Source organism: Pleurodeles waltl, chromosome 8 (genome assembly GCF_031143425.1).
Source record: "Pleurodeles waltl isolate 20211129_DDA chromosome 8, aPleWal1.hap1.20221129, whole genome shotgun sequence".
In the NCBI taxonomy this organism is placed as follows: Eukaryota; Metazoa; Chordata; class Amphibia; order Caudata; family Salamandridae; genus Pleurodeles; species Pleurodeles waltl.
The window spans coordinates 1,388,758,121-1,388,776,910 of record NC_090447.1 but is presented as its reverse complement, the minus strand read 5'-3'; the positions used below and the strand labels follow the sequence as shown (position 1 = coordinate 1,388,776,910).

Sequence of the window (18,790 nt, the reverse complement as noted above, 5' to 3'; positions counted from 1 at the left end):
ATGGTTCTCCACCCAAATCTGTCCAGTCTCTACTTTCTTCCATGGAGATTGAGCAGCAGCAGTTGACTGCTTTTGACCTTCTGCCAGAAGTCTAACATCATCTTGGCAGCCAGGCGTCCCTCCATCAAACTGGTATACACCTGTCAATGGAATACATTTGTGGCATTTTACACAAACAAGTCTGTTGACCCCTCTCTCTGCCCCTCTATCTGAGCTCCTCTTGTTTCTACTTTCTTTAGCCCAGCAAGGCTCTGCTTTGGACACCCTCAAAGGTTATTTATCTGCTGTCCCTGCTTTTCAGAGATTACCTGACCAACCCTCCTTGTTTAATCTCCTATTGTTGGTAGATACCTAAAGGGTCTTATCCATATGTTTCCTCCTTCCCCCTTCATAATGCCCCAATGGGATTTGAATCTGGTTCTTACTTTTCTGAGGTGCTCCTTTTGAGCCACTTCATAACTGTCCACTCAGGCTTTTAATTGTAAAAACAGTCTTCTTGTGACTATCACTTCTGCCTGCCCGGTGAGTGAGCTGAAGGCCCTTTCTTTGAAGCCCCTGGATCTAGAAAGAGCATTTGCTTTCTACCTTGATCATACCAAAGAGTTCCGCGTGGATGGTCCACTCTTTGTGGGGTATGTGGGTGTGAAGAAAGGTCAGGCAGTGCAGAAGAGGACCATCTCAAGATGGGTCATTCTCTGCATTAAAGAAGCAACCCCAGGAGGGTTTGCATGCTCACTTTTTACAGAGCACAGCTGCAACTACTGCATTAGCACACAGAGTTCCAGTCTTGGACATCTGTCAGGCAGCAACCTGGGCGTCATTGCACACGTTCACCAAACACTACTGCCTGGTTAGTCAGGTCTGAAGGGTTGGGTATTTTGCCCGTTTGGTCCTGCAGGACATCATAGTATGGTTTTTCATAAAGTGCTGTGATGTAGAATGCAGTGTTGCAGAGTGACGTAGAGTACAGTGGTGTAGAGTGGAGTTGTGCAGAGTAGATTTGTGTGGCCTAGACTAGTGGTATAGAGTGCAGCGGTGTAAAGTAGAGTGACAAAGAGTGCATTGGCATAGTGTAGAGTGGTACAGGGTAGAGTAGAGAGGTGTAGGAGAAGTGGCTTAGAGTGGAGTGGTGTAAAGTGGAGTGGTGCGGAGTGTCATAGAGTGGAGTATTCATGGTGTGGTAGCCATTACAGACAACACATTTTCAATTGCAATAACCATTACATTTGTACAGACATACAATTTTACTAATACAACTATACAGTTTATAGACAAAGATGTGTGGACATTGCATCACTTAGTGTAATGATTTGTTTGATCAGATTAAAGTATTTGTTTTCAACACACTTCAGAAATAACAATAAAGGTGCTTCATTTGTGTTCTAATATATTTTGACTTACACAGTTCATTTAAATGTTGTCCTGTGCAAGGAAAAACAACTTTCCTACCTCCAGTATCCAGCAAGATTGTCACATAAATCCTCTCACTTTGAAGTCAGAGAAAGAAAAGTAAACGAGCACCTTCAGAAGACTGCACCTAACGTTTGACCTCAGTCTCTGAATGCACAGCAAATGTGTCAAGATGAGAACAAGATTTACAGGCATGTTTACAGAAAGGGAGCACTTGAAAGCATATTGTAAATAAAGTTTTGGCATGGAAGGTACCAACTTGAGCTAGACAGCCTAAAATAAATAAATAAAGCCAGCAAATAGAAAGCAAGACACCAACACCACGCTAAGGAACCAACAACTCCTTGGTTTACTGAAAGGTTAAGGCTACTGAGGCAGGGGTGTTGGCAGCAAGAGCGTTGATGGAGGAAGCTGTATGAGGATCATGACAAAATTGTTTACAAGAACCTCATTAAAGAATACAAATTGGCTATTAGAGACAAAAGGTCTCTTCTGCACAAACAAAATTAAGTCTGTAAGTTCCTCAAAATAACTTTTTAAGTTGATTCAGCAACTTGCATCCCCTAATACATCCTCGGAAGTCGTGGGCTCAACTGAGTTTTGTAACATGTTGGCAGGATTCGGTCAGTCTAAAGTGGTTAACATCTACAAAGAATTTACTTCAGATAAGCAAGAGGAGCTTCCTGACTGCCACAGTTATGCCTCGCAATAGCCAAGTGGGGAAGCTGTTGGTGAGGCAGAGAAGGCACAGCCTACATCTCTGTCAGAATTTCTCCCCATAACTTTGGAGCAAACTAAGGCTTATCTCCAGAAGCTGAAGTCAGGATCACTTTTAGAGCCATGCCCCCTTAAGGTTCTCCGATTGTCTGGGAGTACTATAGCTGTACCTTAGGCTGCCATTATGAATAAAGCAATCGAATCTGGGTGTTATCCACAGTTGTGGAAGGAGGCGATGGTCAGGCTGCTCCTCAAAAAACCCAATCTCGATCCCAGGGAACTGAAGAACTATTGCCCAATCTTGTTGCTTCCAGTCTCTGCTGAGATCTTGAAGAAGCATCTCAATCAGCATCTAGTGATGCATGTTGGAGCAACAGGGAATGCTGGATAGTTTGCAGTTAGTGTTTAGAAGCCAACATGGCACAGAAACCGCCCTGATTTCTGCAACTGACCGCATTAGGCGGCTTGTGGACACTGGCCAGGCTGCAGTTCTACTCCTTTTGGATCTGTCCGCAGCCTTTGATACCATCCCTCCACCCTACAGATAGGGCATTTACAGGCACTGTGAATAAATGGTGTGGCTTCAAAACTTCTGCCATCCTTTTTGACTGACGGAGCCCAGTTGGTAACCGTAGGGGAATTTAGATCTGACCCCTTTTCTCTGCCGTGTGGGGTTCCGCAGAGTTCCTCCTTGAGCTTGATGCTTTTCAATTTATACATTTCTCATTTGGTCAGACTGATTCGGTCATTCAGGCTCCAAGCAGTGTCATATGCTGATGATACACAGATCATTGTATCTATCTCAGAGGACTTGGAAGCCACAGCGACCACTTTTAAGACCTGCATGAAGGAGGTGGCCTCATGGATGAGTATAAACTTCCTAAAATTGAATGGCGAAAAAACTGAGGTGCTGATGTTTGGTAGTCATTCATCAATATGGAATTGAGTTAGTGGCCAGAACAGTTAGGGACATTACCTGTCCCTACGAACACAGAAAAAAATTAGGACTCTCGATGGATACTGAACTCACTTTTGAGTGACAGGTCACCTACATGGTAGCAACCTGCTTCTGGATGATCAGAACACTACAGATTTTTCCTTATATTCCCTTTCCGGTTCAGAAACGGGTGGCCCTTGCACCTGGTTCATCCTGAACTGATTACTGCAACACTGTCTTACTAGAAGCTAACAAGACTACCCTAGCCAAACTCCAACTTATACAAAATGTCACAGTAATCCCAAAAAGTGGAAATTTAAAACAGACTGCGCAAACTTCACTGGCTTCCATTCAGAAGTGAGTGATATTCAAGGCCATGTGTATTGTACATAAGACACTGTATGGTGCTGTGGCAATGGGGATTAAAGCCATGTTTCAGTGGTACTCCCCGCACAGATCTTAGATCCACAACTCAGAACCTGGTTGTCATTCCTAAGGTGCACAGGAAGAGATGGGGCAAGGGCATTTTTGTTGCAGCTGCCAAAATCTAGAGTTCTCTCCCCTATCACCTATACGGAATTAAATTATACCTGCCTTTTAGAAAAAGACTTAAAAACCTGACTTTTCTCTTTGTAGCATCCCAGTTTTTTTACTAGGATAGGAAGCTGTGTTTCATCTGCATGTCATGGTGGTTAGTCGTTATTCTAACTTCTGTAAAGGGTGCGGGTTCTAGGACAGATTATCTCAGGGTCTGCATTCAGTGCCTAAATGCTTAGGGCATTGTTCCGCTCTATAAATTTATCAGCCATTCAGTTATTTAAGACTATGTGAGTTACAAACCACAAAGCCAATGGCAATCAATCGGCATAATGCATTCCTAGGTTAGCTTTCTAAATGTCCCCAAGATGTCTTTAGCAAACCAGACAGCTGCACTGTCTGATAGGCTTCAACCTAAAAAGAGAATGTGAAAAGAAGGGAGCAAACCCTGGACGCGATAATGAGTAGTGACTGGGAAAAAAGCAGGGATCTACCTACAAACCGCAAATACACAAACAAGTCTGTAATTCCAACAAAATGAATGCTCATTTTCACGCAAACTACTACTAATCAACAAAGTCTCAAAGCAATGTAGCACAGATCCCTCAGGCCACTTTGGAAGAAAATAGCCATACCTCGGCCGGCTTGTCCCAATTTGGTTGGGCCTGTGGTCAGGTGACCGCAGTGATAAATAAATGGGTGGGGCTACGCGTAGGCAGTCCCGCACCAAGATACAATCTGTATAGATGTGTTATGTCCCCGCTCAGTGCAGCCCAGCAGCGTGTCCTAGGCACCGATATCCAGCAACGCAGAGGACCAACAACTGGTGTTGAAGGATAGGATGGGATCCGAATCCTGCCACGCCACACTGGGCAGGATCTGGTTTGCCAACACCATGTTGTACGAGGATGCAGCGTCCCCCTTGTCAGCGCAACTCCACACACAGGACACACCCAATCACAGTGAGTCAGATAGCATGCCGCGACCTCGCAGCTCATAACACACTGTCCACAATACATCCTAAGTCACATTGAAGGCACATGCTCGGCGAGCACACTTCTTGGAGACACACAATGCCCAGAGTGCAGCAAAAGCCCATGCTGCTACCCTCCACAAGCTGGGCGTCCACAAAACCATACACAAGACCCAACCTACGCCTAGAGCAAGAGTAGGGAGGAACGCCAGCCACACCCATCAATCTGGTCAACGCACCGCATCCAGGACAGGTTCCGGAGAAACATAAGAAATCCCTGCCAGCGCCAAGGCCTAAAGCAATCAAGGAAAGGCAGAGGGAGGCAAAATAGGTCAGTGCCGCCAACATCTTCACCCTTTTTCTGCCCCTAGAGCCACAACAAATGTGAAACATCCACACATGACGTCCATACCCACCAATGAACCTTTTGTCATCTCAAGCGCTCAGTACTCTCTAGCCACCAAGTGGGCCACATGGGTAGACCACTTAGAGATATACTATGCAGCAGTTGGACTAGAGGAAGGCCGGGAACGGTCAATGCTACTTCACGTGGGGAAGGGTGGGCACTGCAATTCACAAACTGTCCAAACAAGTGCAAGAAGCTGGACCTCCACACACCTACGCCTGTCCTCACGGCTCACTTCACACATTTAGCCAATCCTGATTACGAATGATTCTTACTCAGGCTGGCCCAGCAGGTCCCCGAAGAATCAGTGAATTAATTTTACGCCAGGCTGTGTGAGCTGGCAACAGTGTGCACGTCCCCAGATGAGCAGGGTGAACTCTGCACCCAAATCATTTCGGCTGTGCATCAAGAAAACTACTTGAACACATCTTACAAGTGCCTGCATGACAATGGACGAAAGCCACACCGTGGGCAGGTCAAAGGAGCTATCGAAATTGTGAGCCGCCCACATGGAGCTCCAGCGGCCCACTAAAGCTGAACCCATCAACCAAACAGGTGCAACCCCATCAACTCAACTCAAGAAAGGCCACCCCAAAATGCCACAAGTGACCAGACCATGCCGGTGGGGCGGAGACCCCACTCTGCATGTGGGAGATTGCCCAGCAAAAGGATGTAAGTGCTCAGCCTGCAGAAAAATTAATCATTTCACCGAGGTCTGCAGATCAATGCCGGCAGTAAGAGCCCAAAGAAGAAGATGGCCAACCGCGTGGTCACGGAGTCTGTACTAGTGGATGACGACAACATGGATGACGACGAGTCAGAGGGCACAGTCCACATCATTCACATTGTGGAACCAAACCAGGTCGCGTTCGTCGAGCCTCCTCGATCAATATCTTACCCCTGTCACTACAGAAAAAGATGACAGCACCACCAGCATTGCACCCTACCACCATCGAAATGTACGCCTACGGCACTTCCACATGCCTCCCCTTGGCAGGAGTCTTCTCTACCACTATTAGTCACCAAGGTCAGATCACCACGGCAAGAGTCTGTTGCGAAATAAAGATCTTGGTGACTGAGAAAACGGGATGAGATCTGATGTACCACAATTCCCTGGGGAGTCTATCTTACCATGGGCTTAGTTGCCACAATCATCTCGGTTACAAATGGGGCGTTGCTAGCTAGCCGGAAACCCCGGATTAGGTTGACAGGTGTGGAATTGTCCTTGGTACCCACTACCTAGGTGATCCTATCACCCAAATCCAGTAGCCTCATTACCCTAATGAGAACCTATGCAACAAGACCACATTCTTCTACTGCCACTATTTAAAGGGTCGGCATTCAAGCCTCCTCCGAGGATGGAGAAATGGGTACTCCAGCTTCAAGAATATCCGTTCTCAGTAGAGTTCCGCCCTGGAGCCCACAACCCAGCATACTATCTCTCCAGGCAAGCTAGGCCGCCGCCTCTCAAGAAGAACAGGAGGCCGAAGATGCAGAAGAATGTGAGTCATAGTAGAGAGGTCGTGCCCTCGCCCCATCTCAATGGCCGACATCATAAAAAAAAACAGGAAGATAACTGCCTCCAACAAGCGATGGCTGACACCCGATCTGGAAGATGAGACACCGTCATGGCGACCTTGCCCAGAAAACGGCAGAAGCACAGAACACGCTCAAGTCACTGTGTAATGTCAAAGTTAAAGTCATGTTCCCTGCAGACAAGTGCCTACTCATGGGGCATGACTCGTGGTACCAGCTAGCCTGACCCAACAAATGGTGGATATTGTGGCTGGATCGCACCAAGGTGTCGTTAAGTCTAAGAACCGACTTCGGAACAACTTGTGGTTTCGCAGCCTGGACAAGATGGTCGAAAGAACAGTGCAGCCTCTGCCAGGCCACCAGTGGAAGTGACTTCGCCCATCACCGAGCCATCATCTGGTGTCCCTTGGCTCTGCACAAGTGCCGATTTTGGTAATCTGCCAGATGGCAACATCTTGTTGTCATCGACTATTCCTGTTACCCGGAGATGGAAGTGCTGAGGACCATTACAGCGCGAATAGCTCTAACTCAGTGGTTCCCAATCTGTGCGCCGAGGCTCCCTGGTGCGCCATCAAAACTAGCCAGGGGCACCGCACACAGTTTTGGAACCACTCGTAGGTGCTTTGAATTGGTAGCTATCATCATGGTATTGTAAACAGAACACCCTGCATTAATTACTGTGACCACCGGAGGGCGCCAAAGTACCACTAATAATATCCCTATAACAAAAGAACAAAAATAGTTTCCAATAAAGGTTTTACAGCAACCTGAACGAGAGAATAAAGAAGACAAACTGTAAATAGTGTAGGAACAGGTAAATAGAGACAGACATGAGACTCCAGAGCACCCAGCCTCTGTGGCAAATCTGAATGTGGGAACAATGAAACCAGAGTTCATTTCTCTGGCGCTGACAAAGCAAGATGGATACCAGAAAGACATAATGTATAAAGGTGTCTGAGAAGAAAAGAGAATATCCAAGAAAAACTGAAAAATAATAACTGACCCATTCTAGCACAGGAAGGAGATGTCAGAAGCAGCCGCCAGATGGGTTACATCCTTTCACCAGTTTTGTCAAAGGAGGAGATGTGGCCTAGCAGTTAGAGCTGTTGACTTTAGAACTGGGGAACCAGGCTGTAGTCCTGGCGTCGGCTACCATCCTTTGATTCTGTGCAAGTTACTTAATCTCATCAGTGCCTATTTAAAAATAAAGCCTGACCCTATGTAGTGTCATCTGGTTCTCTTCTAAAGCTCTCTAATGCTCTCATCAGTTTCATCCCAATTATTTTCCAGGCTAAAAATGGTAGTACTCCGGAGGCTGGGAATACGTTCCCCCACCCGCCAAAAAAAAGTAACATAATGGGGACCCGTGGCCAACACGGCCAATAGGTCAAAGGAGCCGGGGATCGAAAAAGTTTGGGAACCACTGGTCTAACTGGAAGAAACGCGAGACCTAGTCCATTACAAATGATTGCTATTTATTGCAAAACATTTTCTCTGGGAAACGGAGTGTTCAATAAATAGCCACTAGAGGGCAGTTATGGATTAAAAACGGGTTATTAAAAAATATTTCACGTGAAAGCCAGCAGGTTTCTTTAGTTACAGCTGTATGATTACATTTGAGTTTGTTTTATGCTTTTATGACTTGGAATTTTCCGAGTCTCAACTACTCTTGTACGTATGGGATTACCTTTTCTCTGTTATTACCAGCAACCACACCTCTCTGCAGTTCATATTTTAAAAATATTTCAAAAATGAAATTACATTGTTTGTTTGTTTTTTTTAAAATAAAATGCCAGCTTTCTTTTTTGTATCCGGTTTTGACTTTGTAAGTCCGAAAACTCCTAGTAAACATTTTTCAAACGTGGGGTTGAACATTTTATAGATACGTTAGTAATGAACGTTAATAGGATGGACCACCGTCGCCCATGTGTATTGTGATTGGACGCTACAGCATACACCTAGAGAGCACACTTCCTTTAACAGCAAGCTAGTTCACAAACAGACGAGAAAACACTGAGCACTCTAGCACCATACCATCTACAACACGTCATATGTGCTTTCTGCACCACATCGGCCAACGCATGCTATCTAGTTTATGCAAGAAGCACTTGAACCGGGCGGCAGACAGCAACTGTATGTGTACCGAAATTCATCTAAAACACTGGGCCGTCAACAATACATTTAATGGAGGTTCTTGGCAACATTCTGTCTATTTCTAGTACGTAAGCGGGCCAACGTTTTGGCTATATCTTGCTTAATAATGGCTCATCTTTGAAATGTTGTGTGCATCCTTGATGTGATAATGGTTTTCCTTGGCAGTGTAACGGGAATCAGTGCCATGTGATGACATCCTTTGTATTTGGTGAGGATAAATGGGAATAAAGGCAAGAATATGTCCAGGTGTAGGAGCGGTACATGAGGGTACTTATTGAACACGACAACCTGATGTTTCGGGAACAAACAAATGTACTAAAAATGAAAAGCTGGTAGTTTGGGAGGGAAAAAAGTTGTATTATGTTATTACATAATTTTGTTTGGTCATAATTAGTCGTATCTATGTAAATTTGAAATCCTATATTCAAAAGCTACAATTTTTCAGAAACCGATTTTTGGGTCCAAATTATTATTGATGAGCTTAGTTGGCTTAGATCAGAGAACATGTACTCTATTGTAATTTTGACTTGTGTGGAGACATTTCATCTTCTGGACTGCTTTTTGGTAATATCACCCCATGGCTGTCTGCGGTCTGAGAATGTACGACTGGTGTAAAGGATCTTCTATGTGATCATGTATGGTCTCTGTAAATGTAGCAGTAGCACAGACTCAGCCTGTAAGATTTGTCTAGCTCGGTCTGTATTTTTTGATGGTGAGACTTATCTAAGCTTTGATATTCCACCTTGTCACTCCTACGTAGATTCTCAAATGTAAACATAGAACTGCGAGTCTACTTCCAAAGGCATGGTGGAAAAGGAAAGGACGTGAAAGGAAGAACTGATGAAAGATGCTATATACATTTTCAAAAACATAGGCCATGTAACATGTCGCGGCCAGGCTTTCTCAGTTGCCAGTTCTATCTGTGGTAGCTGCACGAAGATGTGGTTTACGCTAGAGCTGCTGACTTGGAACCTGGGGACTCTAGTTTGAATCTTTGCCCCAGCGCTTGGCTGAACGTCGTGTGAATCTGATGAAATCACTTAAAACCCCTGTTCCTAAAAATGTCAATTGTAATGTCTGTAAAATGTATTTGTGTAATCCACACTTGATGTACACAATTGTCTATTACCCTCTTCCCCCCAACCCATGTACTGTATAGCAACCTGTTGCTTCGTAGCTAAGTTTACACAATATATATACTAACAATTATCTGTAACTTTGCAGCCAATGTTTTGGGAAACTGTGCTGAACAATACAGATTTGCTACACTTATTAAAAGGTTTTCTTCAGGAGATTGAATACCCACCTGGGTGTGGGGGGTTTAGACTTGGCCTCAGGGGCGGCTGCTGTCGGGCGAAGGGCAACAAAACAAAGACAACAAAAATAGAAATTTAAAAAAAAGTACCAGGCTGCCAGCCTGCCCTGTGGCCAATCCTAATGCTGCTCTCATGCTGCTGAGAGCAGCGTTAGGATTGGCTTGAGCGCCCTGGCTTTGTGCTCCCAGGCAGACTGGGGAGCCTGTGCCTGCTGTCTCCAACCCAGCAACACAGTTCGGGTTGGGGAGAGCTCAGTGCGCATGTGGGTTTGGCCGTCCTGAGACAGCCAGCCAAACACACATGCGCACTGAGGGGAGTGCACACCACTCCCCCTCCCTGGCATAGCAGAGGAGCCGCCGCAGCTTTCCAGAACACCATGAAAGTTTTGAAATGTATCATTAGGTCCCTGATAGAATCTCTGGCTTTGTGGCCGATCATTTTATGTGGTAAGTGTGAAATAAAGTACATACTTTTTACCTGCTATCCCCTAACTGAAGGTGGACTTACCGATGTTGATCGCTCAGTGTATTCATTTGATGTATTTCTGCACTACTGCGTACAGGGTTCACCATTTGTCGCTGCCTTTTAGGATGGTTCTGTTCTGGAGCCCCTCTGCCCAATACTTATTTTGGTCGTCAACTAGTTTCAGCTATTGGGTTGCATCAGCTTTGCAAGACAGACCATATGTAGTTTCTGGTGACTAGGTGAATGCTTCAGTTAGCTTTCTGCAATGAGAGACTGGAAAGAAAGACTTCTTAGTGTCCTGTGTATCAGTGTGCTTACTTCATGCTTGTGTGAATGAGGGATGTTTGATGCTTAAGTCCAAGTATTAATGTATGGTTCCCCTTACCTGAAGGGCATTCAAATGGCAACTGTCTAAATATTAAGATGTTTCCAGTGGCCAGAAAGAACAGTTACTGTATTGGGTGCCATGAAATGATCGCTCACACACACTCAATTTGTTCAAAGTCCCTTTGCAAGCAACTCTGAGTCTTTTCTTTTTTTTAGGCCGGGGGGTGGAAGGAGGTAGGGGCATGGCCTGCCTGGAGTCAAGATGGCCCCATGAGCGGTAAGCTACAGTAAATGGGGCCTCTGCCTCCTATTTTTCCCTGGCCTAGGTTGAGTTCCCTTGATTGGCACCTATGTTTTTTTTGGGGGGTGGGGAGCTGTGACCTGACCTGGGCTGGTTATCGGCTGAGTAGGAACAGTATAGTGTCAGCTGTATGGCCGCTGACTTAGCAGGGACTGAGCGGTGACCTGAGGCATGGTGTTCAAAATGGCAGCCATGATTTGATTAAAGCGTCTCACAAATACCGTCAGCAGTTGCGTGGTGCAATGGCATCCTGAGATTATTTGACTCCTGCGGTGGCACTTGGAAGCTGAGAGGCGGATTACTTGCATTGTGGTGGGGGCCTGAATATTGACGCTCCGGCTGAGGTTATAAAGACTGGAACGACCCCAACTGCAGCCCTGAACAACGCGCATCATATTTGATCTGCCCAGAGAATAGCTGATGATGGAGTTGACTGTCGGTTCTGAGGAGCGACTAGCAGCGACTGCCTTTGCTTGGTAGTGATTTGGGTGCCCTTTCTGCGGTCCTGTGCTGCCAGAACAGAGACATTTGTTTTAAGACTTCTGCGCTTCTTGAATTTTCCCTTCTGTTGGGCAGAGTAAATGTGGTACATATGCCTCACAGCCTAAAGGGTATGCAGAGGACCTGGACCTTGGGGCCTGGAAGCATGAAAAACAGCATTGGCATCTGATCGCCGTGGGAAAAGAATGGCTAATGTGCATTTACTGTACATTATTAGACTGGGCAGCACCGCTGCAGCTTTATAAATCATGGGGAAAACCACTGACTCTAGGCAATCTAAACTGCAGTTTAAGGATCTTAAGGCACACAAGTAGATAGAGGCTGATGACCTCTCTTTGGAGAAGACCCCTGACTGACTCAATGGAAGTCAAACAACTACTATCAAGTCTGCAGTCAAGCCTCACAGCCATTTACCATAAAATAGACAAGTTGAATTTTAGGATGGACACCATTGCTGCCAAACTGTAGAAGGGGATCAATGGACACACATTCCTCCCTGTGGCAGGCCTTTAAAGTAGTGCTCGGGGTGGGGAATGCTTCTCCAAACAACATGGGGTCACATTGCCAGGCTCGAAGCTGACATCAAACAGCTGGAATGTAAATTGTGCAATGACCCCCTTCCTGCCCTTTGGGAGGTCTTGATTTACAAGATTTCAGAATACAATGACTGCAGAAAGGGAGACTCGATACTTAAAAAAATAAATGCATAGTCCTACAATTATTGTGAGGGCGGTAGGCCAGGAAAGGCCTTCGCCCAAGCAATTAGAAGACCATGGATAGCAGCTGCAGTGACACAAATTCGCAACTCCGCAGGAGAGCTGCAGTATGCATTAGATGACATTGGACAGGTGTTTGTAGACTACTTTATGGCATTCTGTGCTTCATGTTCAAAACATGACACCAGTAGTATCGCAGGGTATCTTGACACAGTGGCTTTAGGCCATTACAATCGTGCTCTTTAAACCCAACAAGAATGACACTGACTGTGAATCTTGTTGGCCACTATCATTAATGAACAGTGACAGTAAAATCCTAGAAATAATCTGGCCAATTGACTTGAGTTACTTTTGCCCAGTTTGGTGTTGCCTGCCCTGGCAGGTTTTGTACCGGGAAGGTCGACAACACATAATCTCTGTAAACTTTTTGCCCTATTGAGTTAAGTAAATCTGGATACAGAGGCCGCTGAGATCTTTCTAGGTGGCACAAAGGCATTTGATTCCTTGACTGGGGCTTTTTATTTGCTACGCCCACTCGAATGGGTTTCCCTCGCTTTATGCGATTAGTTCAATTTACCCTGTACCAAACCAACTGGCAGATTTATTTGAATGGACAGGTATTGGCGCCTATTGCGGTCAGCATGGGAACCTGGCATGGGTATCCCCTATCTCCTATTTTTTTCGCAATCACGATGAAGCCCTTTGCGGCTACATTATATGTCAGCAATACAGAGACTACTTGCAGTTCGGGGGTAGACCCCTTTTAATTTCTCTTTGCACTGGTGGCATCACACTGTACGTCTGTAAGTCATGTAGTGGGCTTCACCCTATTATTTGGGGCTTTATTCACTTTGGGTAGTGGTCTGGACTCTCCAGAAACTGGGCAAAATCGTATATCTTTCCCCTCACACCCCGTACTCGTTAGTTTGAGATGGACTACCATTGAGGGCAGACTTTCCTGTCAAGTACTTAGGGGCTTGCATAAATTTAGATAAGGAGGAAGTCCTGTTTTTAAACTATGGCAGAGCTGTTTCTAAGCTGGAGGACAAAACTGTAGCTTGGCTTAAACTACCTCTGTCTATGGGAGGGCGTATTGACCTGAAAAAATGGTGGGTCTGGTATGGTTCCCTTATTATTTTGTGAATATACCTATTCCCTTGACTAAACATTAGTACCATCACTACTTTAATAGCGAGACTGGTATGGGCCAGAAAGTAGCCGAGGATAGCCTGGTCTACATGGAGACTGCCGTACAGTTGTGCAGGGTCTGCCATTCCAGATATGTAATTATATTATCTCAACTCTCGGACACATTTTTCCTACGATTGGTTTCATTCTTCTAAATATTTACCTCATCTCGCAAGTGAAGCTGATGTGGCACACCCGCGCCCTCAAAATGTAGCACTCTGGGCCAGGGTGGTTTGCAGGTTAACTGAGATCAATACTGTAGAATGCACAGTGCATGCATGGGACATGTTACGTCATAGATTATCCCTGCCACGCTGTTTGGTGCAGCCGCTGAGCTCAAGGCGTGTGCCCATCTTTGCAAATTACAGTTAGTAAAATGGGGTGACCTTTACAACAACAGGATATTTTATTGAGCAGGATGCGCTTGCACTCCACCATACACCCACACCATTAGACTATTATTTGATGTATAGGCTTAAAATGATCAGTAAACAGCTGACCCGACTTTTTATCTGCCAACCCCCGCAAACCCCCTGCTTTTGAAATTTTACTTAAGAGTTCCAAAAAACAAATTTCCCTTATATTCAGTGCTGTGTAGAAGTCGATCTTTAGGACTACTCCCCCGGCAGGATTGGCATGGGAAGTGGATCCTAATTAACTCCTAACAGGGGGAATATGGTTCTAATGTTGTGCGCAAATTGGAAAATTGCTCCCAAGCTGTAGATTACGACTTATACACTTCTGCTTTTTTCACCGTCTATATAATACTCCATGGAAGTTGTGCCAGTGGAGTTTGAGAAACAATTTGTAGTAACTCCTCTTAATGAAACTCTGACAGACATGACGGTAGTAAGGAGCTTTATTATTGTCAACCACAACCCCCAGCAGCATCAGGACAACTGTTCCCCATAGAACATTAGTACTCCCCGAACATTTGAAGGGCCTGATTATGAGTTTGGCGGTCCCACAACGGGACAACCAAACTCACGGGGAGGACACCACCTCCATGCCAGTGACGTCCCCCCATGCATATTACGATGTTCCCACCTGGCTGTCCAGCGGGAACATTGCAATACCCTTTCCCGCCGGGCTGACTGACAGGAAGAGTGTTAGGATATTGGCATTGGCTCTCTTAATGGACCTGAGGCCAATATCCCAACACACTAGCACCCTCGAAATGCACAGTCTGCAAAGCAGACAGTGCACATTCCGGCGATGCTGGGAAGGGGGGGCCCTGCACTTCCCCCCTTCCCAGCATCTGCACTGCCAATGTGCAGGGGTCCCACTTTAGCCCTTGGTACTGGCTTTCCGCCAGCCTTTTCAATACAGGGTCCCGCCATGAAAAGGCTGGCGGAAAGTGGGGTTATAATCAGCCAGGCCGCACTGAGTTCAGCACCGCCATGGCTGGTTACAAGCCCCATCGCCTTCATCCCATCTAGATCTTGGATCCTGGCGGGAACGGCGGTCTTCTGGCCGGTCTACCCACCAAACTTGTAATGTAGCGGTCGGACTGCCACAGACGCGGCAGTCCACCCGCCACCGCTGGGCTGGCAGTCCTAGGACCGCCAGCCTTGTAATCGGGCGCCAAGTTATTTATACAAATGCAGATGATCCCAGAGGCATTGATGACATGACCACAACACCTCTTTCCTTCCTACTGAACACAAAACAAAGTATTCAGTAAATCCAGAACCCCATGTTACTCACAACTAAATAAAACTTTTACATCACTTGACATCATTACACAGTTCTAATTGTGCATGTTGTGGTGGTGGTGGGGGGGGGGGCAGACTTTAATAACCTGGTATTGCATTGCAAACTGATTCAGCGCTTCTGGTTACATATTACACCCACTCTGCATTACCTAATTGCCTGCGCCAATTACCCCACTAGTTGCTCTGCCGGGATGGTCCAAAAGATTCCTCAGGCTGATTGTAAATTTGTTGCCCTTGCTCTGCTATTAGCTAAGAGGTTGGTGGTGCATCACTGGGGACGTGGTAAGGCCCGTACAAAAGTTAAGTGGCTCCAGGAACTCACATACTATAGCAAACAAATCAATCAATCATTTCTTAAGCACAGCTAATCACCCGTAGGGTCTCAAGGTGCTGTTTGTGCTGCTCATTCGAAGAGTCCGGTCTTGAGGTCCTTCCTGAACTGCTTGAGTGATGCAGTCTGCCTGAGTTTGAGCGGTAGCGTGTTACATGTCCAGGCTGCGAGGTAGGAGAAGGATCTTCCTCCTGCTGTGCTTTTCTGGATCTTGGGAACTGCTGGGAGGGTGAGCTGGGACGAACGGAGTTGAATGTTGGGTACTTAGAAGGTGAGGCTGTGGTTGAGGTATGCCGCGCCTATGTTGTGTAGTGCTTTGTAGGTGTGGATCAGGAGTTTGTATGTGATGCGCTTGTTGACTGGGAGCCAGTGTAGGTCTCTAAAGTGGGAGGAGATGTGGCTGTGTCGGGGATGTACAAGATATACAAGATGAGTCTGGCTGCTGCATTCTGGATTCGTTGTAGAATGGAACTGTTTAGTGCCTGCATCCTCCTGCCCAAGGGATATCTGGACACTGTTTCTTAACTTTTTGCTCACCTCATGTGCTTATTGGCTGTTCAACTATGATTGGTATTGTTTTATTTACTTCTTCTGTGGGAGAAGCGGTCAGAGACTAGTGGAGGATGGAGTGAAGATATTACTATATTGCTGAGTAATAGCCAACATATTTGGCTCCCCTGGAGCTGTTGCACTATTCTCTTACTGATGTATTGTGCTATACTTTTTTGTTTTGGATTTCAAAAATAACTTAAATTATTAAACAAATAAACTTTTATTCTTTTTAAGGAAACATTCAGGGAGCAGGGCATGAGGCAGTTTTACTGTGTCCAGAGTTGGTTCATTTTGTCAATTTCCTGGCCTTACTGGTTTACTTGTGTATGTATATGTATATTTTTTTTCATTGTTCCATATTGACTTTTAGCTTGTTCTTGCATGCCGGGAACTTTAGAAAACGGTGGACTTTGACACATTTTGCAAGGATAACACTTTTTGTTCAAGGGTGGCAGTGGAATTAAAACAAAGGTCTTTTGGCTTGAGAGCTGTCAACTTGTTCCTAGGCCGCATCTTCCCAAAGATGTGTTAACCATCAAGTAGCATCTCTTTGTGGCACAAGATTGTGCTCCATTTGTATGATTGCATGTGAATGTTTAGCTGAGTTTAATGACCGCCTAGCTGCGGTTACAGTTTTCTTGTGTCAAGAATGAATATTTCATCCTTAGTCAAAAGCATTCTGAAATATGTTTACACACCAGTCCTCAAATCTTGTGTAAAAAAAAACTTTTCTTGTCGCTTTCAGGTATCTTTCAGGTATCGTGTCGAACAACCAATCACTTCACTGAGGGCATGAAACAGATGTATGTGGTGCAAAGCTGCAACAATAGATCCACCTTTGAGCGGGAGTACAGTGCTATGAGAACATACTTCATCGCAGCCGAAGAGGTAACCTGGGACTATTCTCCTGATCGGAGTTGGGAACTTGAGAGACACAATGCTACAGAACAAGACAGGTACAGTGCGCTAGAAACTTCAGATAAAAGCTATATGCACTTTCCTCTGTGGCCCATATCATTCTTTATGTGTATACTGTTAGGCAAGAACATCGCTTTTTAACTGGTGACTGATACATTTTATAGGTGAAATTCTTAACCTGTGGTCTAGAGGTCCACGAGCCCTACCTACTCAGGGGGTCCACAACAGTTTTATAAATTATATTAATTAAAGTATTTACAAGTAAAGAAGCAAACTTAAAAATGTGTAAACTTTTTCTAAATTTCATAGTAAATTAAACAAAATATTTCCACATCTAAGCATTTAATTTGGCGTCTATATGTATATATTTGTGTATTGTTTTGGGGTTCAAATCACGGATATTTCTTAGGACGGCGCTTCCAATAATGACTCAATGGGGGTCTGAGTACGGATTCAGTGAGGGTATATAGAAGTCAAAAGGTTAAGAATCGCTAATTTAGAGAACTCTTGAAAACTTTTTAAAGAAAATATATATTCTAAGTTCATGGGAACTGAGAAACCAGCCGAATGGAAGGAAATATTCAACTTTATTTTGTGGAGTGTGCAAGCAATGAAAGGAATGTACACACTAGTCTCACACACTCTGGCCAGCATGACTGGTGACTGTGTAATTGTCCTATGATGGTGCACAAAATACACACATTTGAGTGAACTATGGAGAACACAGTATGATTTGCCAAATAAATTCTTGTTGGCCAGTACCTGAATGGCCGTTCTATGGGGAAAAAAAATCACTTTATCAACTGGGTGTAGTTCCCTAGAATAACATATAAATGATGGGATCAGACCTGGATAGAAAATAGGCCCAGGCACCAAATAAAAGTGGCCCCATTAGCAAATCAGATAATTATAATAGTAACCCACATTTGGTAACGAGGGCCGTTTGAACTTGTAAAGACACGTTATATAGGTATTTTGCATGGTATGGGGGACTGCATGCATTTGTGTTTGCTGTAGGCAAAGTTTATAGTAATATCCAAGAAATTTGCGGTAGAACCAGTCCAGGAGACCATAGAGCAGCCATAAAACAGGCCCATACACTGACCTGTAAGACCAGCCCTTCCAGCACTGCCACACTGCCCTATAGTCCAGTCCGACCCTGGCGGATGAGGGGACCAGGCACAAAGCAAAAAAATAAATTTCAGCAGGTAAACCAGGAAGGTTTGTAAGATCACCCTGACTCTCAGCAGGACGTGCAGCCGACATCTGCCTCTTTTTGTGCACATCTTATGCTCGAGCATGAGGCCCATATTGGATATGAGCTGGCGTCCGTGTCTAAACTATGATTGACTTTCTGCCTTTCTGTGGTGCTTCTCTGTATTAGAACAGACCATTGGTAGCTTTTGATTTTAAATTGTAGGCCATGCTGAGTAAGGAAATCATGCTGAACGTGGCGGGTCTCCTCCTGGTGTCCAGACAGTGAATGTCTGGCAGCCAGGTGCATGCTGTGTTGTTCTTGTCAGTCAGGGAGATGTCAGCAAAACAAATGTGATGCTCTGTTGTCTTCCTTGCCCCGTGCACTGTTTAGACAATTAGGGAGGGATACCAGTAAAGGTAAATGTACTAGTTTGTAACTCATTTTTCTGAGGTGCTTTTGGTAAGGAAGTGCTTACTAATCAGACAATTGATTATTGAACCTGGCCATAGAGAGGTGCTCTACTTCTGCACAAGTTAGTCTGTATGGCACCACATGTCTTATGTAATGACTTATGTGATCAACGAACGATCTT

General features: G+C 45.1%; 1 protein-coding gene across 1 annotated transcript in view; it reads left to right on the top strand.

The window, feature by feature from the left end:
- The window catches only part of HEPHL1 (hephaestin like 1), a 420,608-nt gene that overhangs the window by 254,266 nt on the left and 147,552 nt on the right, over nucleotides 1-18,790 (top strand). The window contains exon 12 of the mRNA XM_069202431.1: nucleotides 16,828-17,038. Within this exon, the coding sequence (XP_069058532.1) occupies nucleotides 16,828-17,038 (211 nt within the window). The remainder of the gene's footprint in view (nucleotides 1-16,827; nucleotides 17,039-18,790) is intronic.